The sequence below is a fragment of the Rutidosis leptorrhynchoides genome, chromosome 10, assembly GCF_046630445.1.
Source record: "Rutidosis leptorrhynchoides isolate AG116_Rl617_1_P2 chromosome 10, CSIRO_AGI_Rlap_v1, whole genome shotgun sequence".
NCBI classification, from domain to species: domain Eukaryota; kingdom Viridiplantae; phylum Streptophyta; class Magnoliopsida; order Asterales; family Asteraceae; genus Rutidosis; species Rutidosis leptorrhynchoides.
In genome coordinates this window covers 105,328,616-105,356,358 of record NC_092342.1, presented here as the reverse complement: position 1 = coordinate 105,356,358, position 27,743 = coordinate 105,328,616, and the positions used below count along the sequence as shown (strand labels likewise).

Genomic DNA, 27,743 nt, shown 5'->3' with positions numbered 1-27,743 from the left:
TTTATTTTATAAAAGTTTTCGTATTATTTTTTTAATTAAATTAATATATAATTATAACATCATCATTGTAAAAATTTAAAAGGTAATTAGTTTAATGATAACATTCTCATTTTATAGCTTTATATGACTATATAGATAGATAGAAGATTTATAAATATATATATATATATATTATAATATTATATATTATATATTATATTATATATAATATTTATAAAAGTGAAATATTTAGAATTTAGATTAAATTTAGATAAATCCATTAAATAAAGGGCGGGAATACACTAGGGTTTAGAACCCCAAAAATCGTTTTAAGAAATTCAAAATTCAATCGAATTCAACTTCCGGTCAGAAATGGCGGCAGGTGGCGGAGGGAGAGCAATCAAGGTACTAAACGTTGCAGAGAAGCCATCAGTAGCAAAAACAGTATCAGGAATACTATCACGAAACCAGGGTTTAAGAATGCGAGAAGGAAGATCACGTTACAATAAAATATTCGAATTCAATTACACGATTCAAGGTCAACAATGTCAAATGATGTTTACATCTGTCACCGGACATTTAATGGAGATCGAATTCGATGGCCGGTATCGAAAGTGGCACTCGTGTGATCCAGTTGATCTGTTTCAAGCGCCAATTCAAAAACATGTACCAGAGGTATGTATCTACATTACTTTGAATTTGTGTTCATTTTGGAGTTATTTTAGTTAATTACTATTTTTTTTTTTTTATATTTATGCTTATGCTTATGAAAAGGATACTGTAATATGTTAATGGTAGAATATGTTTCATTTGGATGTTGCTGTAAGAAAACGGGTATGAAAACAGACAATCTAGATTGGTTCCTGAATCGTGAAACACTTTCCTAATTAAGTATTTTGCCCCTCACAAGCCTCGGGTTTACACGAAATCCTAATTGGGATGAGACAAAAACGATTTTGTTTCCAGGCAAGAAAAAATCAAAATCACGTATGAGAGAATCTGTGTGCTTCTGTATGTGTTTTTGCGCTGCCCCTTGGACCCCGCAAGGGCAGCCCCCTTGATCCCCTCAATTTGCGCGGCAATTGTTAGCAAACTCTCCGAACCCGTTGTTAAGTATAACTAGTTAACTCTTGCATTCAAGTAAATCCCAATTAACTAAAATTATTGTTAGATGACACTAAAATAATCACCAACAGTTGTTTTTTTTTTTTTTTTTTTTAGTTTGTTGCCTGTTAATATGTATTGAGTTCAATTATTACCTGTGAATTTGGCTACGGTGTATGTAATCAAGGACAAGGTAGATATCAAAAGGACCTTAGAGGAGGAAGCTCGAAAATGCCAATGGCTTGTTTTGTGGCTCGATTGTGATCGAGAAGGAGAGAACATTGCATTTGAAGTTGTGGAAGTTTGTTCAAGTGTGAATTCTCATCTCAATATTTGGAGGGCTCGTTTCTCTTCTTTAATTGATCGGTATGATGTTCAGATGTTCGTTTTTATATATTTGTGTATTTTAATTTTAGTTAACGCCAAATAATTTACAACATTTTTTTATTGGCCAGGGAAATTCATCAAGCTGTGCAACAGCTTGTGCGGCCTAATCAATTATTTTCTGATGCTGTAGATGTTAGGCAAGTGAGTACTGTCACCTAATTGGTCTATGATTCTATCTGTTTATCTCTCTATTATAAACACTTCACTTTCTGCTATTTTTGTTCATAGTTGTAAGTGGTAGGTGGCAAAATGGGTGGGTAGGGTAAGTTGGGAAATGGGTGGTCGAAATGGGTTAAGATGAATATGGGTCAGATGATCTGAAACATCGTTTGTGGAATGCTTTTGTAATTCGTTATAAATGGTTATAGAGGTTGATAAAATATGATTGTAAAAGTTGTATTATATGCAAGGTTGGAAAAGTCGCTAAACGGAGACGAGTCGGGGATTAGTCGGACTTTGACTAATGTTGACTTTTATTAAACATATATTCTTCAAACATAGGTATACCTCACACATTTTGAGTATAAAAATTATTATAAATTTGACCTAACTTTGACCAACCTTGATATTGACAGAGTTTGGCAGACTTAAACCCGACTCAGACAGAGTTTTTAACTTTGACCGACTTATTAGATGTTTTGGGCAAAACGGGACGGGTTAGTCACCAAACCGACTAGTCTGCCGAGATGGCCGCTTACAACACTGACTATATGTATAACGAATTAATTTTTTGGATAAAATGATATATGAGGTTTTATGCACTAAAAAGACTCTTCTGGCTGACTATTGACTTGCGGGTCTCATTTGTTTCATTTTCTTTTATGTTTTGAGATAAACATAAAATAATTAAATTTGGCATCTACTTGTTAGATTATCGGACTATGTGGTGGCATTTGCAGGAAATAGATCTTCGAATCGGTGCATCCTTCACAAGATTTCAGACAATGCTACTGAAAGATGCCTTTGTTTTCAATTTTTCTACAGACGGTAGAAATCTTGTCTTAAGCTATGGTCCTTGCCAGGTATAAGGCTGTTTAACAAAAGAAGTTTAAGAAAGCCTAATGCACATTATCTCATTAGACAATGAAATGATTATATATTTGTGATTATCGTTCGTTTCAGTTTCCCACATTGGGATTTGTTGTTGAACGTTATTGGGAGATATTGGCTCACGAACCTGAAGAATTTTGGAAGATACAGTGTTCACATACAACTGACGAAGGCACTGCAAACTTTAATTGGATGTAAACTTTAAACAACTTATTTCCACCTAATCGTGTTTTCTTTCTAAACTTGTTGGTTGAGTGAATTAGCTCATTTAGTATCTATGTTGCAGGCGTGGGCATTTATTTGATTACACCTGTGCAGTATTACTTTATGAGATGTGTGTCCAAGAACCCATTGCAACTGTAAGCCTCGAATATATAACCAGTTTCCTGAAATACTCAGATTAATAAATAAATTTTTTCATGTTCAGGTCACAAAAGTTAGACAACAGGAGAGGCTCAAATACCCTCCTCACCCTTTAAACACTATTGAGCTAGAAAAACGAGCTTCACGCTATTTCAGGATGAGTTCTGAACAAACCATGAAGGTAAATTTATGCGAAAATAAAACTTAAGTTGGTTTTATAGAAATTAAACTTTTGCTTACATATAATTTGCCCGCTTAATTTATCCATAGATTGCAGAAGACCTGTATCAATCTGGTTTCATAAGTTATCCTCGTACAGAGACTGATTCCTTCTCAACACGGACTGACTTGCGTGTGGGTACCTATCATTTTTCTTGTACATAAACAAAATACACCATAGTCTATTCTTTTGTTTTCTGGTGTTATATCATAATTCAGTTTTTTTGGATGGTTTTAGATACTTGTACAAGAACAACAGGGGCATCCTGTGTGGGGCCCATATGCACAAAGGCTGTTGGATCCTTCATCTGGACTATGGAGGAACCCAAGTAGCGGTGGGCATGATGACAAAGCCCATCCTCCGATCCACCCAACTAAGTTTTCGCCAGGAGAATCTGGATGGAGTGAGGATCATCGAGTAAGTTTATTACTATAATAATCTTCTTAGTAAATGTGGTTTGAGTTTCTTAGTAGATTTTAACGTGAATTTGTTACAGAAGCTGTATGAGTTGGTTGTTCGTCACTATCTGGCATGTGTTTCACAACCTGCTGTTGGAGCTGAAACTACAGTTGAAATAGACATTGCCGGTGAGATGTTTTCAGCATTGGGAAGGACCATACTTGCTGTGAGTTTAAGCTTAACCATTCGAATTATAAGCAAAATGCACTCATGTTATTTATATTTTGTGATATAATTCTTTTACAGCAACCTTTTAATTGCTATTTTGCACATATCTTTGATGTCATAAAACTTTGGTTGTGACATTTTAGAAAGGCATGCTTGTTAGGTTTCTGTAGTGTGTTGATTTCTATTTTTAAGGAATGAACTGTTGATTGCTTCTGTCTGTAGTCGGTCCTAGTTAATCTCATATTGCAATTTTTTTATCCTACTTTGTCTTACAGTACAAATATGTATAATACTTCATGATACAGTGTATTAGAACTTAGAAGTGTGTATGTTATGTATCTCCTAAATATGATGCTATCAAGGTTCTAAAAGTCGCAAGTCGGGGACGAGTTGGTAGGGACGAGACGGGGACACGTTGGGCGTTGACCAACGTTGACTTATAGTAATGAATAAATTAAACATAAATATATCAAACATAAAACATAAAAATATTAAAAATAGATATATGGCACAAAATGTGATCTTAAAAAATATGAATTTTTTGACCTAACTTCGACTTTGACCCGAATTTTTAGCCTTGACCAACTTTTAAGGTTTTTTTGGGCAAGTCAGGATGGGCTAGTCCTCAAACCGACGTGCCAACCGACTTTTATTACAGTGGCTGCTATTTATATGCTCATATGAAGTTTCTCTTTTGTTAGCTTTTTTCTTATTTAATATTTAGTATAATGGTTTATGGTGGTATGTTGACATATTGTACAGAAAAATTATTTGGAGGTCTATCGATTCGAATCATGGGGTGGATCACTAATCCCAAGCTACACATTTGGACAGCAGGTTTGTATTGGAACACATGTTATTCTTACTACCATAACTATTAATTAAGTTTTCATCATTGCAATTTATTTGTATCATAAAGTATCCTGCGATGACTAAACTTATAAACTACTTCCCAAAATGCTTAACAAAAATTTTGTATAATAATCGTTGTGAATTGGTGAACGAAAGTAATGTGTACATCAGTTATCAACTTTCGTGAAGTAAGTATATTTTTAGGGTGTCAATTGATTTCATTAATTTTCAAATGGAAGTAGTTACTTCTTTTTTTTTTTTTTTTTTTTTTTTTTTAAGGTTTGCCTGAAAATGTTGCAGTTCACTCCAACATCAATGACTCTTGACTCAGGGGTTACAAGACCACCACCTCTTTTAAGTGAATCGGATCTTTTAGATCGTATGGACAAGGTAAGGAACTTTAGTATTTCGTTCTGTTTTAATATTTTAACATAAACAATACTAATAATAATTGTTGTAAGAGAAACTCCACTTGTCTCAACATCTTCGTTTTGTAATTTTATTAGGCAGGCATTGGTACAGATGCTACAATGCATGATCATATCAAAAAGCTGACAGATCGGTTTTACGCTACTAAAGAGGCCTCACATTTCAAGCCAACTAATCTTGTATTTCTTCTATCTAAACCAACTAATTGTTTTTCTACTATTTGTTACTAATTTTAGTTACAAATCTGAATGGATTACAGGGGGAGGCATTGGTTATGGGATATGACGATATGGGGTGAGTAAGGCAGAACTATTTTTTATTTATTTATTTTTTTATCATTTTTTATGTCATGACATATATCCTTGTCTTCTGATACTTATTATACTTGTTAAAATTGGAATCCTAGAAACTATGTTGAGATGCATAAGTTTTATCAATGTATTTTTTGACACTTTCAGGTATGAACTTTGGAAGCCGTATCTGCGTAGTATGATGGAAGAGGACATGAAAGCAGTTAGTGTAGGCAACAAGAGGAAAGATGATGTTCTTGCAACTTGCTTACAACAAATGAAGGCTTGTTTCTTAGATGTAAGCAGTTATTGTCCTTACTTTTAAAAAAATTCTATGTTTATATTGTTTAATCTTTATACATCTATGACCAGTATGATACCATATCAGTTTCTACAGTATGATACATGTACACTTCATAATTAGTTTGGTGACACTTAAAGTAACTAACTTTTTAATATTGTAACGAGTCTTTCCTATGTTCATGGGCAGGATCAATGGGGAAGTAACCAATCGGGGGAAGGGGGGGAAACAATTTTTTTTTTTTTTTGAAAAAACTTTGTTCACGTACATTATAGATTGGATGAAAATATGAACATTTAGAAAAGACACTTCGTGATGAATGTTATTATTTTGGCGGGAAAACGATCGACAAAAATAACATTCAAGATAATATTGTTCGTGAAGAATGTTAACGTTTTTTTTCTTATTCATGTTTTGTGAAGTAAAATTTAGCCCGATTTAGAGTTTAGGGTAGGGTTTGGTGTTTTGGGTTTGTTCCATAAACCCAAAACACCAAACCCAAAACCCTAAACCCTAAACTCTAAACCGTTCGTGTTAAAAACTCAATCTAAATCCTAAATCTAAACCCTAAATCTAAACCCTAAACCCTAAATTTCTAAACCCTAATATCTAAACCCTATAAACCCTAATATCTAAACCCTAATATTTAAACCCTAATGTCTAAAACCTTAACATACGCTCGAAAAACACGATAATTGTTATATATTACTTCTTCGAGCGTTTTCCCACCAAAATAAAAATATTTATCACAAAGTGTCTTTATTAAATGTTCATATTTTCATCCAATCTATAATGTTCGTGATCAAAGTTTTTTCAAAAAACGAAAAAAAAAAAGATTTTGCTTCCCCCGCTTCCCGCCGATTGGTTACTTCCCTCTTGGTCCTACCACTATATATATATATATATATATATATATATATATATATATATATATAGTGGTAGGACCAAGAGGGAAGTATACACTTGTGCACATATTATGTTAAATAGTTGACTTGAACTAATATACTTTGCAGGCCAGGTCAAATAAAGTCAAACTTTTCCAAGCCTTGGAAATTTTCTTTGACAGAACAAATAGAACTGGTGGTGATGAGCTACATAACTTTGGACAGCTTGTGCGGAGATGTGATGCTTGCCATGACTCAGATATGGTTCTAAGAAAGAGACCGGTAATTTTTTTATTATTTATTTACTTTTCTAATCTTGTATAATCAATAAAATGAAAATGATCATTTCTCCTATTTTAGTGCATGATTGGAGATTAATTGGTGCTTTTATGTACATAAATAGAGGCACATATAGAGAGATAGATTATATATGCATGCATATAGTGAATGCATCTTTTCATATATACCTATATATCAAATCAACTTTCATTGTTAATGTAGTCTATGATTTTCCCTAACTTACAGGATGGAAAGTTCATGATTGGTTGCGCAGCTTATCCACAGGCAAGTGTTTAGCTTCTTGATATATATTAAATGTTTACGACATGTACAAATATAATAATCGTACTAGTTTTACATAAAGCATATCCTATTTCTCTTGTACATGTTAACCTGGCCCATTAAATCATCCTTATAAGTTACTGTACATAATGGCAAAAACGTTTAATTATGACACTCGTGCAGTGCCGAAATGTTATCTGGCTTCCTGGATCCATATCAGAAGCGGTGGTTACCCCAACTGTTTGTAGTACTTGCACTCCAGGTTTCACTATTATCCCTTGATCTAGTGACGCTGTTATCACGTGACGTTTATTTAAAAACATTTATCTTTTTTGTTTGATTAATCTATTTGTAGATTTTATAATGATAGATTGTTTTACAGGACCAACTTTTAAGATTCAGTTTACATTTCGCCGACTGGAAATACCTCCAAACTTCAATGTCAATCACTTAGGTTTGCATTTATTTTATCTTAAATTTAGCTCTATGATGTATTTAAACCCAAATTTGATTGAAATAACCAGTCAGTTTCTAACATATAACCATTATTAAATTAAACATACAATTATAAGATAAACTTTTGCTTTAGGTTGTGTTGGCGGATGTGATGATGTTATGATAGAGCTTATGTCTGGATCTGGATATCGCAACTTTTCAAGCGCACCAGGTATCACAAAATCAAACTTTTTAAAAGGCGGGCTACAAAATTACATATCTGACTACGGTTGTACACTTGTACATATTTTATTTCAGCTAGAGGACGAGGAGCCAGTGCACCTTCTAGAAATGAATCTCAAAATAATCAGCTGCAGGGTACTAAAAGAAATACTTACATTACAAACTTTTATCTTACAGTTTGATTTACATATATTTCTCATACTGATTTTTTTTTTTTTGTTGCAGCGAGGGGACGAGGAACCACTGCGCCTTCTAGAAGTACTACTCCGAATAACCAGTCCGATGCCACTTGCAGTTTCTGTCACCAAACAGGACATTCTTCAAGTGATTGTTATTCATTAACTTCTCAAAACCGTAGTGCTCGATCGCAGCGATCTCAGCGAGTCAACTCTGAAAATGGTATTTACCTTTTTTATTGTTAACCTTCTTTTTTGCTGCATACAATTTGGGAACATGTTAATTGACAATTACGACCCATTTTTTTTATGGATGGTCTGTGTTTTGTTGAAACTCCATAAAGTTATCTTCAATGCTTACAACTTTTTAAACCATTTTTATTCGAAGATATAGATTATTATTATTGAGGTAATATACTTGTTGTTGTAGGTATATTGCATTGTTTCTTAGTACATTATTTTAAAATTAACATAAAAATAAAATAACCCGACTTCATCTTTTTCATCTTTAAAAAAAGCATACCTATGCGTCCTTCCGTACTTAATAAACACATTATAGTGATCATGATCTATGCTCACATTTATCACCTATTTAAGACACTTCAAAAGTTTAATTATCAATGTTGGATTTATTAATCACTTTTTCTTAATTAAAGCAGGTGATTCACCAATTCCTTGCCCTAATTGTGGTTCAACGTGCCTATTAAAAACTGCCAATACAGAGAGTAACAGGGGAAGAAAATTCTACTCTTGCCAGACACAAGGTTGCAAGTTCTTTGTGTAAGTACTCTACCATCTTTATTATATAGGGTGTGTTTGGCGCGTAGCTTATTGGAGCTTACGGAAGCTTATAGGAGCTTGAGCTTATGATTTTAATAAGCTCCAAGTCATAAGCTTCGTTTGGTTGACAAAAAAAGTAAAGCTTATGAAAATCATAAGCTCTGAAAAAATAAGCTACTTGTAGTAGCTTATGAAAAAAAAGTAGAGCTTATGAACTGAAAAATAAGCTCCAGCTAGTTTACCAAACATTTATAAAAATAATAAGCTCCAGCTACCAGCTTCAAAAATAAGCTCCAGCTCCAGCTCCAGCTCCTGCTCATAGGGTGTGTTTGGCGCATAGCTTATTGGAGCTTATGGAAGCTTATGAGAGCTTGAGCTTATGATTTTAATAAGCTCCAAGGCATAAGCTTCGTTTAGTAGACAAAAAAAGTAAAGCTTATGAAAATCATAAGCTCTGAAAAAATAAGCTACTTGTAGTAGCTTATGAAAAAAATTAGAGCTTATGAACTGAAAAATAAGCTCCAGCTAGCTTACCAAACATTTATAAAAAATAATAAGCTCCAGCTACCACCTTCAAAAATAAGCTCCAGCTCCAGCTCTGCTCATAAGATCCAGCTCCAGCTCCAGCTACTTTCGTCCAAACACACCCATAAGCTCCGGCTCCAGCTATTTTCATCCAAACACACCCCATAATTATAATTATAATATTAATATTAATATCCTTTATTATAATAACCAATAATTAATTAATATTAATGAATACAAATATTTACAAGTATGCAATAAAAACCTGTTCAACCCTTTCGACATATTTCACTTAAAGCTTAAAAGACATGTTCAACCCATTTGACATGTGGTGGCCTGTGCCAATGGGTTGATATTGTCAGTTGTATCAAAAGTTAATTGCTTTGCTTATGATTTAACAAGACAATGTGTTTGCATTTGCTGTAGATGTTGGGAAGATAGTGTCCCAGCTACAAGAGGTGGGGGCCACTACTCCAACAATGGCAGCAGTTCAGCTACAACCGCCAGCAGGAGGGGTGGTCGTGGTGGTGGTCGTGGTGGCGGTAGAGGTGGAGCAAATGGCAGTGATGTGAGATTTGTATCAGCCACAGGTGACCCTGTTTCAGGCAGAAGCTGCTTTATTTGTGGTGATCCATCACATTTTGCCCAAATCGTGGTGTGCGAAACTGAGATATTTTCTATTGTACAACATAAAGCTTATGGCTTGGTTTTGGCTGTATGCATATCCTACAGGGATAGTTTAGTATGTAAGGGTTTCTACAAATCAAATTTGGTGCAAATTAATCTTTTGTAATGAATATGTTTGCATCAAATGTGATTCATCTTTCAATGCATCCACCAGCAATATGTACATATTACCCCCAAACTATTCTTATACGGAGTATTATAACTTAGTTCTATTGATTATTTTATGTATGTATAGAGATTTATATATTAAAATTAAGTTAATAAAATTTTACATACATAAATGGTAAAGTTATAGAGACAAGTTCGTTAAAAACTGATATAATAATGAATATATAAATTAAATGTTGTTATAATTTAGTAGTTTATAACTACCATTAATAATGTAGTCTCTAAATAGATAATAATAGAAAGAAGAGAGAATATAGTAAATTCTTAGTGAAGAAAATGGGTACATTCATCTTTTCATTTCAATCGGTATTTATAATACAATAATATACTGTACATGTTTGAATTATGAGGGTTAGGTGAAAACAACTGTCATCCACAATTGACTTTCTCACAACACTCCCCTTGAATGACAATTTTATTAGAGTGCAACTAGTACTGTCTCGTTAAAAATCTTGCTAAAGAAAAACCCAGTGGGATAAAAACTTTAGTCAAGGGAAAAAGAGTGCAGTATAGAGTTGACTCCCCCTCAAGTAGACATCGCTGAGTCGTCACATCTTTTGAACTTGCCTCATGCCAATATTGTGAACGTGTGTTCTGAAAACAGCGGTTGACAGTGCTTTGGTATAAAGATCAGCAGAGTTGTTGATTGAACGTATCTCATTTTAATCTGGTTGTCTTTTACGAGATCTTGAGTATATGAGAAGAATCTGAGGTTTTCATCTGAAACTGTATCATCTAAATCTTTTATGTACAAGTTTAGCCCCTGTAATTTGTCTACAGTCTCCTTCATGGTTTGCTCAAAACCCTTGTTTCAATTCCTATTCTCTTTTAGTCTTTTCTGAGCCTTACCAACTTACCATTCTTTTCCATCAAACTTATTACTGTCAAGACCATCTATGGCTTTGGCGCCACGTCAGCATTTATATTTTGTTCTGTCACTTTTGATACTCTTATTTCATTTGTATTATGCAAGCTCGTTCTAGTCCACAAGAATCAATAATGATTTGTGTCATTGATCTCAACCAAACACATTTTCGAGTAGTTTCATATAATGTAATTTATTATACTGATAATGCTAAAAACGAACATATATTTCATAGCATTATTCCTCAAGAAAGACAAGCTTTTAGTTGCAATTGTTCTATTTACAAGTGATATTCGTTTAAATAATAAAAGGTGAAGACAAAAGACAGATTCGACGAATTGAAGACGCAAACGACCAAAAAGCTCAAAAGTACAAAAGACAATCAAAGAGGTTCCAATTATTGATAAGAAACGTCTCGAAATTACAAGAGTACAAGATTCAAAACGCAAAGTACAAAATATAAAATTGTACGCAAGGACGTTCGAAAATCCGGAACCGGGACCAGAGTCAACTCTCAACGCTCGACGCAACGGACTAAAAATTACAAGTCAACTATGCACATAAATATAATATAATATTTAAATAATTCTTATAATTATTTATATATTATAATAAATAATAAAAACCGTCGGCAAGAAAGACTCCAAACCAGAGTGAGCTGTAATTGCAAACTCCGCGACTCGCGGAGTTTGAAGGCCAAAAAGGCCGCGAGCCGCGGAGCCCCAAGTTTCAAAAATCCCTATAAAAGCAACCGAATTCTGATCGCAAAAATCTATCTTTTTCTTCTTCTCTTATAATACTACGTAAAAATTTATATTTATATTTTAATTTTAATTTTAATTTTAATTATAATTCTAATAATAAAGGTATGTTAGCGAATGTTGCAAGGGTGTAAGTCGAAATTCTGTCCATGTAACGCTACGCTATTTTTAATCATTGTAAGTTATGTTCAACCTTTTTATATTAATGTCTCGTTGCTAAGTTATTATTATGCTTATTTAATCCGAAGTAATCATGATGTTGGGCTGATTACTAAAATTGGGTAATTGGGCTTTGTACCATAATTGGGGTTTGGACAAAAGAACGACACTTGTGGAAATTAGACTATGAGCTATTAATGGGTTTTATATTTGTTTAACTAAATGATAGTTTGTTAATGTTAATATAAAGATTTACAATTGGGCGTCCCTATAAATAACCATTTACACTCGATCGGACATGATGGGCGGGGTATTTATATGTACGAATAATCGTTCATTTAACCGGACACGGGAATGGATTAATAGCCACTAGAATAATTAAAACAGGGGTGAAATTATGTACAAAGGACACTTGGTATAATTGATAACAAAATATTAAAACCTTGGGTTACACTCAGTCGACAACCTGGTGTAATTATTAAACAAAGTATTAAAATCTTGTTACAGTTTAAATCCCCAATTAGTTGGAATATTTAACTTCGGGTATAAGAATAATTTGACGAGGACACTCGCACTTTATATTTATGACTGATGGACTGTTATGGACAAAAACCAGACGGACATATTAAATAATCCAGGACAAAGGACAATTAACCCATGGGCATAAAACTAAAATCAACACGTCAAACATCATGATTACGGAAGTTTAAATAAGCATAATTCTTTTATTTCATATTTAATTTCCTTTATTTTATATTTAATTGCACTTCTAATTATCGCACTTTTATTTATTGTTATTTAATCGCACTTTTAATTATCGTACTTTTTAATTATCACAATATTATTTTATCGCACTTTTATTTATTGCAATTTCATTATCGTTATTTATTTTACGCTTTAAATTAAGTCTTTTATTTATTTAATATTTTACATTAGGTTTTAACTGCGACTAAAGTTTTAAAATCGACAAACCGGTCATTAAACGGTAAAAACCCCCCTTTATAATAATAATATTATTTATATATATATATTTGTACTTTTATAAAAGTAAACTAATATAGCGTTGAGCTTTGTTTAAAAAAGATTCCCTGTGGAACGAACCGGACTTACTAAAAACTACACTACTGTACGATTAGGTACACTGCCTATAAGTGTTGTAGCAAGGTTTAAGTATATTCATTCTCTAAATAAATAAATATCTTGTGTAAAAATGTATCGTATTTAATAATATTTTTCTGCTAAAATTTAATAGCTATTTTATATACCCCTCGCGAAACATCATGGACCATTTAAGGTTTTAGCTCGTGTTGGTAAAGTCGCGTATCGTTTGGAATTACCCGAAGAGCTTGCGGGGATCCATAATACATTTCATGTTTCCCATCTCCGTAAGTGTCTTGCGGATGATTCATCTTGGGTGCCATTAGACGAGATCGAGCTAAACAATAAGTTAGAGTATATTGAAGAGCCGATTGCCATACTTGATGAGAAGGTCAAAAGGTTGAGACATAAAGAGGTTAGGACTTTTAAAGTTCAATGGCGTCGTAGTAAGGGTTCCGAGTTTACTTGGGAGCCCGAAGAGTTTGTGTTGGTTTATCTTCCTTCTTGTCATGCGGCTTGGATCGCGAGGACGCGCTCCGATTCAAGTGGGGGAGAGTTGTAACATTCCGTTTTCCCGTATGTATCGAAAGGTACATACTTAATCATTTGTACGTTTATAACTCGTTAACTTATGCGTAAATGTATGAATATATATGTAGATATATATATACATATATGTATACTTGATAATGTGTGCATATATAAGTTTAAACATGGGTTTTGTTAGCGTTAAGTCTTGTGAGACTATTGGTGAAGGCTAGGTGAATATAGGAAGCGGGTTTGGAATGTACAAATTAAATAAAATCGAAATTTGTTTAAGGTTGTCGAGCTGTTCAGGTACAGCCTTAAGCCGCGCCGCGATGGCCTTGGTCGCGCCGCGACAATGGAAACAAATTTGAGTCTGGAAGGGGTTTAAATAGGATCACTGGTGCACGTTGTTCGCCGCGCCGTGATAAAGGGTCTTGCGCCGCTGCATATCAAGCAAACCTGGATCAGAAAATGGGTTAAGAAGGGTCAAATTTCCCTTTATACGTCGCGCCGCGACGAATGAGCCGCGCCGCGGCAGTCCTGCTGGACAGATTCCGGACTTTGCTCTTTTTAAGGGATTTCAAGGGGTAAATTGGTAATTTAACGTGTAGATCTGATGGGAGCATTAAATCTCCACCACTTGTTCATTTAATTCATTTCTTTTTCTCTTTTCTTTCCATTTTCTCTCCCAAAACACAAAACCCATTTAGATTAAATTTAAGATTTGGAGTTGGAGAATTGTGAATCAAACCTTGGAGCAAGATTTAAAGTTGTTCCTTGTGTCTCTAGCTATACGTTGATAGTCTCGGTAAGTTCTAACTTTATGTTTTAAGTTTTAATTGGTTAATGGCTAAGGTTTTGGTTACTAGAGACTTGTATGACCCATTTGAGGGTAAAATGGGTGAATTTGGGTTATGTTGTTGTAATGAAACCCTAATAGCCACAAACTAGGGTTTTGGTCTTGTGATTTGGGGTTGTAAGTGTCAAATGGTGTTGCTAGTCACTAATACACTTTTAGATTTATGAAAGAAGTGTTAATGGGTAAGTTTGACTTGATTGTGAGGCTAAGTAATTAAAATGGGTCAAAAATGTACTAGTTGACCTAGTTTGGGTGAAATGGGTATGAATTACCCTAAGTTTGTGTTAATTGAAGTTAGTAGACTTTAATGCACTAGCTTTAGTGATTAAAGTCGGGTCTTGGCCATTTAAGGGCGGTATTGGTGTGGTCGAGTCATTTAATCCGAATTGGGTCATTAAATGCTCAAGTATGTGTAATGTGGTTAATTCCACTAGTTTGTGTATTTAAATTGTACTTAATGTATTAGGTACATTGCTTTAAAGTTCGGAAGTGCATAGTCATCATCCTTGTGTCAAGGTGAGTGGAATAATTATGCGTGTACGTCTATAATGTATTTATTTGTGTGGTATGAATGTGGAATTGTCGCGGTGTTCACGACACCACATTCTAGTAGCGAGTAGTATTGTTGCGGTGTTTAAGACACTACTCATTGTTGATTGACATGTGGTATTGTCGCGGTGTTTAAGACGCCACATTATCATGAGAGTGGAATAGTCACGGTGTTCAAGACAGCACTCATTGTTTTGATTGACGTGTGGATTCGTCGCGGTGTTTAAGATGCCACATTGTCATGAGGGTGAGTTAGTCACGGTGTTCAAGACATCACCCGGGGGATTAGTGAATACGCGGTGTTTAAGTAACACTAATGGATGTTATGAACTCCAACGGGCTTTCATGTACCGTTCCCTTGTATGATTGGATAACCATGGTTGTGTGAATGTGTATTTAGCATATTACATTGTGAACTATATGCTACTATTGACGCTAGCTTCTTGTGAATTGCGGATCTTGGTTTATGCTTAATGTTTGCATAGTTGTCGAATTGCTAGCTTGTGTACGGTATTGTGTAAGTGATGCAAGTAAGTAGGTTATATATGAACATGTATAATTATTGCATTCACTAAGCGTTAGCTTACCCCTCTCGTTGTTTATCTTTTTAGTCGCAGGTGCGGATAAGGGCAAAGGGGTTATCGGGCATTAGGTGGCCCTTGATGATGTTTTGTTGAAGCTTGGAAGTTGGCCTAACGTTTTGAGTAGTTTAGTCCCAAACCATGCTCAAGTGTCGTTTGGATTATAAACTATCATTTGTAGTGGGTCAAACTTGTATTGAACTTAATTAATGGCCTTCGTGCCTTTTGTAAACATTTAAATTGTTGTACGTTTAAATGAACTTTGTGGAATGGTTTACACGTTTAATTGGCGCGTAAATGTGTATTATTTTAAAAAAAAATTATCGTATGGAATACGGGTTGGGTTGTTTCACAAGTAAGGATACAACTCAATCAATAGTCTTAGATGGATGATGAACCAAGGTTACATCATATCCTTAGTCTTAACACAAATACAAGTCCTATTTACAAACAAAGTTACAAACTTTACATCAACCAAACAAGTATGAACATGATCTAAGTCAAATGAAGTGATGGAACCCTAAGCTAGAGAGCTTGGATCCTATTCACACAAGTTATAAGGTTGCAAAGCTAGAAAGCTTGAACCTTTATTGTTCTTGAAGATTTTGAAGCATAAAGCTTGGATCTTTAAGTTACATGAAGATTACAAACACAAGTTTGAATCTTTTTAACAAAATAACAAGATCATAAGTTAGAAAACTTAGATCTAACAAAAAGATATGGAGATTCAAGCTAGAAAGCTTGAATCTTGATTGTTCTTGAAGATCTTGAAGCATAAAGCTTGGATCTTTAAGTTACATGAAGATTACAAACACAAGTTTGAATCTTTATAACAAAATAACAAGATTAAAGCTAAAATAATCTAGATCTACAAAGTTGGTGAAGATTCAAAGCTAGAAAGCTTGAATCTTCCATGTTCTTGAATGATTCATGCTTGAATCAACAAGATATAATCAAGATCAAAGTTAAAGGAACTTGATCTTCAAAGAATGATGATGATGGCTACGAATTTGAATAAGGAAAAAGAAGAAGAAAAGTAAAACTTACAAGTTTTAGAGTGAGAAAGACTATAAAGGAAATAAGAGAGCAAGTGTATGTGAAATTCAAATGAGAGCAAGTGTTAAATGAATGGGTTAAGGGTGCTATTTATAGGCAAATGGGGTGTGGTAATGGCCATATGGCCGTGATTTTGGTAGGGGGAGGGGGGGACACAAAGTTGTTTTTTGGTTAGTGGTTGTCTAAAATAGGTACTTATGCTAGGATCCCATGTAACATTATGGATAATACTTGACATTTTTGCTAGCATGTTCCCTCTAATTAAATGGGTAATTGTCTTATATATTAATGAGTCACTAGTAATTAATAAGTGGGCTAATTAATTGGGCCACTAGCTAGAGTAGGGTGGGCTTAAGTCCAACAAGGTAGAAAGTTCAACAAGACTAACTAGTAAGCTTAATTAAATTCCTACGCGTAATTAAGCATCCAAAAACCCAGGTAATTATTATTATAAAATAATAATTAATATTTCGCAGTCATAATATTCCGGTTACGACAAAAGTCAAACGTGTGCGCAGTCCGCAGTTTATTCGAAACGTCAAGTAACACTAACGGTTATAAAGGCTTCCGGTGAACAAGTTAAGTATCCTACGTACTCTAAGACACGTTTTAACATATAATTGGAAGTAAATCACGTATAACAAGTTTCCAGAGTATAAAGTAACATAGTACGCACAAACACGCAGTTTCGCAAAAATACAAGGCACGAAAGCAAGTCGAAAAAGTCGAGTCGTTACACCGCATGTATTTTCGCCAATGTCTCCAATAACGAATAGACTAGCTCTATTTCAAAAGTTGAGACGACCGGAAAAGAGGCAAGTGAAGTGAGACTATCATTAAATTAATGATTGAAAATCATAAGTGTGAACTTATAAATATTTAACTTTTAGAAAAAATACTACATATCACATCATTATTACTTCCCTTTTATATTTAAGAAGAAGATTAATACAGTCAATAATTGATATTAAATATTATATTTTTTTGTTAAAAAAACAAATTATATATGACTCCATCCGTCTCATATTAATTTTTACGTATCTTTTTTATCTTGAATGCAAAATGTCAATGCATAAAAGTAACTTTATTTTATTACTAGTGAAATGACCTGTGAAATTACGGGTTTGCTTAAATGAAACAATTTAGTGACATGTTTTATGTATTAAGTGAATGTAAATGCTAAAGTCATTTATTTTAATGACCTGTTTGACTAACAAACTTGTCGTTGTTTTTACAAATATATAGAGACATGTATTTTCGTATACATATGTAACGTAATTAATTTCGTAAAAAAAATTCATATTTGAATATTAATAATATAATAATTATAATTATAATTATTATATTAAAAGTAAATAATAATAATAAAGTTAGTTCAAATTTGAGTATTTTTATTTTTAATAATAATAATAATTATTAGTAATAATAAATGTTTTTTAAAAAACTAAAAGTACAATTTAGAAGAGATTAGTATTTTATTTTATAAAAGTTTTCGTATTATTTTTTTAATTAAATTAATATATAATTATAACATCATCATTGTAAAAATTTAAAAGGTAATTAGTTTAATGATAACATTCTCATTTTATAGCTTTATATGACTATATAGATAGATAGAAGATTTATAAATATATATATATATATATTATAATATTATATATTATATATTATATTATATATAATATTTATAAAAGTGAAATATTTAGAATTTAGATTAAATTTAGATAAATCCATTAAATAAAGGGCGGGAATACACTAGGGTTTAGAACCCCAAAAATCGTTTTAAGAAATTCAAAATTCAATCGAATTCAACTTCCGGTCAGAAATGGCGGCAGGTGGCGGAGGGAGAGCAATCAAGGTACTAAACGTTGCAGAGAAGCCATCAGTAGCAAAAACAGTATCAGGAATACTATCACGAAACCAGGGTTTAAGAATGCGAGAAGGAAGATCACGTTACAATAAAATATTCGAATTCAATTACACGATTCAAGGTCAACAATGTCAAATGATGTTTACATCTGTCACCGGACATTTAATGGAGATCGAATTCGATGGCCGGTATCGAAAGTGGCACTCGTGTGATCCAGTTGATCTGTTTCAAGCGCCAATTCAAAAACATGTACCAGAGGTATGTATCTACATTACTTTGAATTTGTGTTCATTTTGGAGTTATTTTAGTTAATTACTATTTTTTTTTTTTTATATTTATGCTTATGCTTATGAAAAGGATACTGTAATATGTTAATGGTAGAATATGTTTCATTTGGATGTTGCTGTAAGAAAACGGGTATGAAAACAGACAATCTAGATTGGTTCCTGAATCGTGAAACACTTTCCTAATTAAGTATTTTGCCCCTCACAAGCCTCGGGTTTACACGAAATCCTAATTGGGATGAGACAAAAACGATTTTGTTTCCAGGCAAGAAAAAATCAAAATCACGTATGAGAGAATCTGTGTGCTTCTGTATGTGTTTTTGCGCTGCCCCTTGGACCCCGCAAGGGCAGCCCCCTTGATCCCCTCAATTTGCGCGGCAATTGTTAGCAAACTCTCCGAACCCGTTGTTAAGTATAACTAGTTAACTCTTGCATTCAAGTAAATCCCAATTAACTAAAATTATTGTTAGATGACACTAAAATAATCACCAACAGTTGTTTTTTTTTTTTTTTTTTTTAGTTTGTTGCCTGTTAATATGTATTGAGTTCAATTATTACCTGTGAATTTGGCTACGGTGTATGTAATCAAGGACAAGGTAGATATCAAAAGGACCTTAGAGGAGGAAGCTCGAAAATGCCAATGGCTTGTTTTGTGGCTCGATTGTGATCGAGAAGGAGAGAACATTGCATTTGAAGTTGTGGAAGTTTGTTCAAGTGTGAATTCTCATCTCAATATTTGGAGGGCTCGTTTCTCTTCTTTAATTGATCGGTATGATGTTCAGATGTTCGTTTTTATATATTTGTGTATTTTAATTTTAGTTAACGCCAAATAATTTACAACATTTTTTTATTGGCCAGGGAAATTCATCAAGCTGTGCAACAGCTTGTGCGGCCTAATCAATTATTTTCTGATGCTGTAGATGTTAGGCAAGTGAGTACTGTCACCTAATTGGTCTATGATTCTATCTGTTTATCTCTCTATTATAAACACTTCACTTTCTGCTATTTTTGTTCATAGTTGTAAGTGGTAGGTGGCAAAATGGGTGGGTAGGGTAAGTTGGGAAATGGGTGGTCGAAATGGGTTAAGATGAATATGGGTCAGATGATCTGAAACATCGTTTGTGGAATGCTTTTGTAATTCGTTATAAATGGTTATAGAGGTTGATAAAATATGATTGTAAAAGTTGTATTATATGCAAGGTTGGAAAAGTCGCTAAACGGAGACGAGTCGGGGATTAGTCGGACTTTGACTAATGTTGACTTTTATTAAACATATATTCTTCAAACATAGGTATACCTCACACATTTTGAGTATAAAAATTATTATAAATTTGACCTAACTTTGACCAACCTTGATATTGACAGAGTTTGGCAGACTTAAACCCGACTCAGACAGAGTTTTTAACTTTGACCGACTTATTAGATGTTTTGGGCAAAACGGGACGGGTTAGTCACCAAACCGACTAGTCTGCCGAGATGGCCGCTTACAACACTGACTATATGTATAACGAATTAATTTTTTGGATAAAATGATATATGAGGTTTTATGCACTAAAAAGACTCTTCTGGCTGACTATTGACTTGCGGGTCTCATTTGTTTCATTTTCTTTTATGTTTTGAGATAAACATAAAATAATTAAATTTGGCATCTACTTGTTAGATTATCGGACTATGTGGTGGCATTTGCAGGAAATAGATCTTCGAATCGGTGCATCCTTCACAAGATTTCAGACAATGCTACTGAAAGATGCCTTTGTTTTCAATTTTTCTACAGACGGTAGAAATCTTGTCTTAAGCTATGGTCCTTGCCAGGTATAAGGCTGTTTAACAAAAGAAGTTTAAGAAAGCCTAATGCACATTATCTCATTAGACAATGAAATGATTATATATTTGTGATTATCGTTCGTTTCAGTTTCCCACATTGGGATTTGTTGTTGAACGTTATTGGGAGATATTGGCTCACGAACCTGAAGAATTTTGGAAGATACAGTGTTCACATACAACTGACGAAGGCACTGCAAACTTTAATTGGATGTAAACTTTAAACAACTTATTTCCACCTAATCGTGTTTTCTTTCTAAACTTGTTGGTTGAGTGAATTAGCTCATTTAGTATCTATGTTGCAGGCGTGGGCATTTATTTGATTACACCTGTGCAGTATTACTTTATGAGATGTGTGTCCAAGAACCCATTGCAACTGTAAGCCTCGAATATATAACCAGTTTCCTGAAATACTCAGATTAATAAATAAATTTTTTCATGTTCAGGTCACAAAAGTTAGACAACAGGAGAGGCTCAAATACCCTCCTCACCCTTTAAACACTATTGAGCTAGAAAAACGAGCTTCACGCTATTTCAGGATGAGTTCTGAACAAACCATGAAGGTAAATTTATGCGAAAATAAAACTTAAGTTGGTTTTATAGAAATTAAACTTTTGCTTATATATAATTTGCCCGCTTAATTTATCCATAGATTGCAGAAGACCTGTATCAATCTGGTTTCATAAGTTATCCTCGTACAGAGACTGATTCCTTCTCAACACGGACTGACTTGTGTGTGGGTACCTGTCATTTTTCTTGTACATAAACAAAATACACCATAGTCTATTCTTTTGTTTTCTGGTGTTATATCATAATTCAGTTTTTTTGGATGGTTTTAGATACTTGTACAAGAACAACAGGGGCATCCTGTGTGGGGCCCATATGCACAAAGGCTGTTGGATCCTTCATCTGGACTATGGAGGAACCCAAGTAGCGGTGGGCATGATGACAAAGCCCATCCTCCGATCCACCCAACTAAGTTTTCGCCAGGAGAATCTGGATGGAGTGAGGATCATCGAGTAAGTTTATTACTATAATAATCTTCTTAGTAAATGTGGTTTGAGTTTCTTAGTAGATTTTAACGTGAATTTGGTACAGAAGCTGTATGAGTTGGTTGTTCGTCATTATCTGGCATGTGTTTCACAACCTGCTGTTGGAGCTGAAACTACAGTTGAAATAGACATTGCCGGTGAGATGTTTTCAGCATTGGGAAGGACCATACTTGCTGTGAGTTTAAGCTTTAACCATTCGAATTATAAGCAAAATGCACTCATGTTATTTGGATTTTGTGATATAATTCTTTTACAGCAACCTTTTAATTGCTATTTTGCACATACCTTTGATGTCATAAAACTTTGGTTGTGACATTTTAGAAAGGCATGCTTGTTAGTTTTCTGTAGTGTGTTGATTTCTATTTTTAAGGAATGAACTGTTGATTGTTTCTGTCTGTAGTCGGTCCTAGTTAATCTCATATTGCAATTTTTTTATCCCACTTTGTCTTACAGTACAAATATGTATAATACTCCATGATACCGTGTATTAGAACTTAGAAGTGTGTATGTTATGTATCTCCTAAATATGATGCTATCAAGGTTCTAAAAGTCGCAAGTCGGGGACGAGTTGGTAGGGACGAGACGGGGACACGTTGGGCGTTGACCAACATTGACTTATAGTAATGAATAAATTAAACATAAATATATCAAACATAAAACATAAAAATGTTAAAAATAGATATATGGCACAAAATGTGATCTTAAAAAATATGAATTTTTTGACCTAACTTCGACTTTGACCCGAATTTTTAGCCTTGACCAACTTTTAAGGTTTTTTTGGGCAAGTCAGGATGGGCTAGTCCTCAAACCGACGTGTCAGCCGACTTTTATTACAGTGGCTGCTATTTATATGCTCATATGAAGTTTCTCTTTTGTTAGCTTTTTTCTTATTTAATATTTAGTATAATGGTTAACGGTGGTATGTTGACATATTGTACAGAAAAATTATTTGGAGGTCTATCGATTCGAATCATGGGGTGGATCACTAATCCCAAGCTACACATTTGGACAGCAGGTTTGTATTGGAACACATGTTATTCTTACTACCATAACTATTAATTAAGTTTTCATCATTGCAATTTATTTGTATCATAAAGTATCCTGCGATGACTAAACTTATAAACTACTTCCCAAAATGCTTAACAAAAATTTTGTATAATAATCGTTGTGAATTGGTGAACGAAAGTAATTTGTACATCAGTTATCAACTTTCGTGAAGTAAGTATATTTTTAGGGTGTCAATTGATTTCATTAATTTTCAAATGGAAGCCGTTACTTTTTTTTTTTTTTTTTTGTTTTGTTTTAAGTTTGCCTGAAAATGTTGCAGTTCACTCCAACATCAATGACTCTTGACTCAGGGGTTACAAGACCACCACCTCTTTTAAGTGAATCGGATCTTTTAGATCGTATGGACAAGGTAAGGAACTTTAGTATTTGGTTCTGTTTTAATATTTTAACATAAACAATACTAATAATAATTGTTGTAAGAGAAACTCCACTTGTCTCAACATCTTCGTTTTGTAATTTTATTAGGCAGGCATTGGTACAGATGCTACAATGCATGATCATATCAAAAAGCTGACAGATCGGTTTTACGCTACTAAAGAGGCCTCACATTTCAAACCAACTAATCTTGTATTTCTTCTATCTAAACCAACTAATTGTTTTTTCTACTATTTGTTACTAATTATAGTTACAAATCTGAATGGATCACAGGGGGAGGCATTGGTTATGGGATATGACGATATGGGGTGAGTAAGGCAGAACTATTTATAATTTATTTATTTTTTTTTATCATTTTTTATGTCATGACATATATCCTTGTCTTCTGAAATATGACAATTAATTATTATACTTGTTAAAATTGGAATCCTAGAAACTATGTTGAGATGCATAAGTTTTATCAATGTATTTTTTGACACTCACAGGTATGAACTTTGGAAGCCGTATCTGCGTAGTATGATGGAAGAGGACATGAAAGCAGTTAGTGTTGGCAACAAGAGGAAAGATGATGTTCTTGCAACTTGCTTACAACAAATGAAGGCTTGTTTCTTAGATGTAAGCAGTTATTGTCCTTACTTTTAAAAAAAATTCTATCTTTATATTGTTTAATCTCTATACATCTATGACCAGTATGATACCATATCAGTTTCTACAGTATGATACATGTACTGATGTACACTTCATAATTAGTTTGGTGACACTTAAAGTAACTAACTTTTTAATATTGTAATGAGTCTTTCCTATGTTCATATATATATATATATATATATATATATATATATATATATATATATATATGTTATCAAATATACGGCACAAATGCTATACACTTGTGCACATATTATGTTAAATAGTTGACTTGAACTAATATACTTTGCAGGCCAGGTCAAATAAAGTCAAACTTTTCCAAGCCTTGGAAATTTTCTTTGACAGAACAAATAGAACTGGTGGTGATGAGCTACATAACTTTGGACAGCTTGTGCGGAGATGTGATGCCTGCCATGACTCAGATATGGTTCTAAGAAAGAGACCGGTAATTTTTTTATTATTTATTTACTTTTCTAATCTTGTATAATCAATAAAATGAAAATGATCATTTCTCCTATTTTAGTGCATGATTGGAGATTAATTGGTGCTTTTATGTACATAAATAGAGGCACATATAGAGAGATAGATTATATATGCATGCATATAGTGAATGCATCTTTTCGTATATACCTATATATCAAATCAACTTTCATTGTTAATGTAGCCTATGATTTTCCCTAACTTACAGGATGGAAAGTTCATGATTGGTTGCGCAGCTTATCCACAGGAAAGTATTTAGCTTCTTGATATATATTAAATGTTTACGACATGTACAAATATAATAATCTTACTAGTTTTACATAAAGCATATCCTATTTCTCTTGTACATGTTAACCTGGCCCATTAAATCATCCTTATAAGTTACTGTACATAATGGCAAAAACGTTTAATTATGACACTCGTGCAGTGCCGAAATGTTATCTGGCTTCCTGGATCCATATCAGAAGCGGTGGTTACCCCAACTGTTTGTAGTACTTGCACTCCAGGTTTCACTATTATCCCTTGATCTAGTGACGCTGTTATCACGTGACGTTTATTTAAAAACATTTATCTTTTTTGTTTGATTAATCTATTTGTAGATTTTATAATGATAGATTGTTTTACAGGACCAACTTTTAAGATTCAGTTTACATTTCGCCGACTGGAAATACCTCCAAACTTCAATGTCAATCACTTAGGTTTGCATTTATTTTATCTTAAATTTATCTCTATGATGTATTTAAACCCAAATTTGATTGAAATAACCAATCAGTTTCTAACATATAACCATTATTAAACATTAAACATACAATTATAAGATAAACTTTTGCTTTAGGTTGTGTTGGCGGATGTGATGATGTTATGATAGAGCTTATGTCTGGCTCTGGATATCGCAACTTTTCAAGCGCACCAGGTATCACAAAATCAAACTTAATAAAAGGCGGGCTACAAAATTAGATATCTGACTCCGGTTGTACACTTGTACATATTTTATTTCAGCTAGAGGACGAGGAGCCAGTGTACCTTCTAGAAATGAATCTCAAAATAATCAGCTGCAGGGTACTTAAAGAAATACTTATATTCACTGTTGTAAACGGCGTCCGTTGCGTCCGTTTCGACGCCCGTTGCGGCGTTTTGGTGACTAAACCGTTTCGACCCCGTCCCGTTTTCTTATAAGCTGGTCAACGGTCAAAAGTCAGGTCAAATGCAGAAAAAATTGGGTCAACGACGATCAAAAGTCAGAAATTCTATTAAAATTAGTCATAAGTCGGTCAAATTAATCAAAATTGACTTAGTTTAGTATTCCATTTTGTATTATATTAACGCTAATAGCAATTATAGGTACAAACTCGTCGACGAATATTTTTTAGCTCTATAATATGTGTAAATATATATTTATATATATAAAAGTCAACATTAGTCAACATCCGTTTCGACCCCGTCTCGGCCCCGTTTTTTCAGTTGCGACGTTTTGAGGTCGCTACCGTTTCGGCCCCGTCTCGCGTCTTTTTCAACCTTGCTTATATTACAAACTTTTATCTTACAGTTTGATTTACATATATTTCCCATACTGAAATCTATTTTTTTTCAGCGAGGGGAAGAGGAACCACTGTGCCTTCTAGAAGCACTACACCGAATAACCAGTCGGATGCCACTTGCAGTTTCTGTCACCAAACAGGACATGCTTCAAGTGATTGTTATTCACTAACTTCTCAAAACCGTAGTGCTCGATCGCAGCGATCTCAGCGAGTCAACTCTGAAAATGGTATTTACCATTTATAGTTGACCTTTGTTTTTTGCTGCTGCAGACAATTTGGGAACATGTTAATTGACAATTATGACCCATTTATCTATGCATGGTCAGTGTTTTGTTGAAAGTCCACAAAGTTATCTTCAATGTTGTATTAGTACATTACTTTAGAATTAACATAAAAATAAAATAACCCGGCTTCATTTTTTCCATCTTTATAAAAAGCATACCTATGCGTCCTTCATTACTTATTAAACACATTTCAGTATAAACACATTTCAGTAATCATTGTTTATGCTCACATTTATCACCTATTTAAGACACTTCAAACATGAATTATCAACGTTGGATGTATTAATTACTTTTCTATTTATGCAGGCGATTCACCAATTCCTTGCCCTAATTGTGGTTCAACATGCCTCTTAAAAACTGCCAACACCGAGAGTAATAGGGGAAGAAAATTCTACTCTTGCCAGACACAGGGTTGCAAGTTCTTTGTGTAAGTACTCTACCATCTTTTTGAAAAGGCAGAAACTTTAACCCATTTGATATTTGGGCGTATTTTTAACCCGTTCAACCAATTTGACTTGTGTTGGCCTGTGCCAATGGGTCGCTATTGTCACCTGTATCAAAAGTTAATTGCTTTGCTTGTGATTCAATAAGACAATGTGTTTGCATTTCGTGCAGATGTTGGGAAGATAGTGTCCCCGCTACAAGAGGTGGGGGCCACTACTCCAACAATGGCAGCAGTTCATCTACAACTACCAGCAGGAGGGGTGGTCGTGGTGGTGGTCGTGGCGGCGGTCGAGGTGGAGCAAATGGCAGTGATGTGAGATTTGTATCAGCCACAGGTGACCCTGTTTCAGGCCGAAGCTGCTTTATTTGTGGTGATCCATCACATTTTGCAAATGTCTGCCCAAATCGTGGTGTGCGAAACTGAGATATTTTCTATTGCACAACATAAACCTCATGGCTCGGTTTTGGCTGTATGAATATCTTACAGGGATGGTTTAGTATGTAAGGGTTTCTACAAATCAAATTTGGTGCATATTAAACTTTTATAATGAAATAGTGAAATGACTAGTGGAATCACAGGTTAGTTAAACGAAATAGTTTAATGATATGTTTTAGGTATTAAGTGAACTTAAATGCTAAAGTCATTTAGTTTAATGACCCGTGAAACCACATAGTCCGACTAAGAAACTCGTCAGTTGAACATTTCATTAAACACCTAAAATGCATATCAAACAATCCACATTCAATCATAAGAGATAATATTGGTTGTCATTTTATTTTAAAAGTGTAAATTAAAATATAAATTTAGAATTGGTTTCCTTTTGTTTAGCTTTTATACTTTTTCGTACTCAATTCAAAATAATTAATTAAAATAATTCAAAATTATTTAATTTTAATAATGAAAATAATTACTAATAAAATTTAATAATAATAATTAATAAATAAGATTTAATTTTAAATTAAAAATATTTAGATTAATGATATCACCCACTATACTTAGATTTTTTTCTTTTGTTTTTTGATTTTTTTTTCTAACAAAGAAATTAACTTAATAATGATATCATCGTTATAGGATTTTAATAGAAATTATATATATGTTTGCATCAAATGTGATTCATCTTTCAATGTATCCACTAGCAATATGTACATTACCCCCTAAACTATTCTTATATTATAACTTAGTTATATTGATTACTCCGTATTTTGTATGTATAGAGGTTTATATGTTAAAATTAAGTTAATAAAATTATACCTAAAAAATGGTATTGTTATAGCTTTAAATTCATTAAAAACGGATATCATAATTCATAATGAAATATATAAAATTTAACTATTATCTTTTTTTTTTAACAGCGATTGGGA

The 27,743-nt window shown here is 33.6% G+C and overlaps 1 protein-coding gene and 1 pseudogene across 1 annotated transcript; both read left to right on the top strand.

Annotated features, from left to right (window-relative positions):
* The first annotated feature begins 351 nt into the window (after positions 1-351).
* LOC139873111 (DNA topoisomerase 3-alpha-like) lies at positions 352-9,875 on the top strand (annotated as a pseudogene).
* An 8,467-nt stretch (positions 9,876-18,342) lies between these two features.
* On the top strand, positions 18,343-26,805 carry LOC139873183 (DNA topoisomerase 3-alpha-like). Its single transcript, XM_071861117.1, has 23 exons — positions 18,343-18,645; positions 19,262-19,440; positions 19,530-19,602; positions 20,361-20,483; positions 20,584-20,705; positions 20,798-20,870; positions 20,939-21,055; positions 21,145-21,228; positions 21,332-21,511; positions 21,591-21,719; positions 22,485-22,559; positions 22,872-22,961; positions 23,078-23,179; positions 23,261-23,295; positions 23,473-23,602; positions 23,928-24,080; positions 24,324-24,354; positions 24,535-24,621; positions 24,742-24,813; positions 24,951-25,028; positions 25,707-25,880; positions 26,244-26,364; positions 26,553-26,805. Exons 1-23 carry the CDS (start codon positions 18,343-18,345, stop codon positions 26,803-26,805), a joined length of 2,784 nt encoding a protein of 927 aa, XP_071717218.1.
* The last annotated feature ends 938 nt before the right edge of the window (positions 26,806-27,743 follow it).

Excerpts from the sequence above, each read along its gene's own strand:
- LOC139873183 (XM_071861117.1), top strand. The coding sequence starts at position 18,343 with ATGGCGGCAGGTGGCGGAGGGAGAGCAATCAAGGTACTAAACGTTGCA. Across the intron at positions 18,646-19,261 it reads TTCAAAAACATGTACCAGAG|GACAAGGTAGATATCAAAAG; the intron begins GTATGTATCTAC and ends TATGTAATCAAG. Across the intron at positions 26,365-26,552 it reads CAGGGTTGCAAGTTCTTTGT|ATGTTGGGAAGATAGTGTCC; the intron begins GTAAGTACTCTA and ends CATTTCGTGCAG.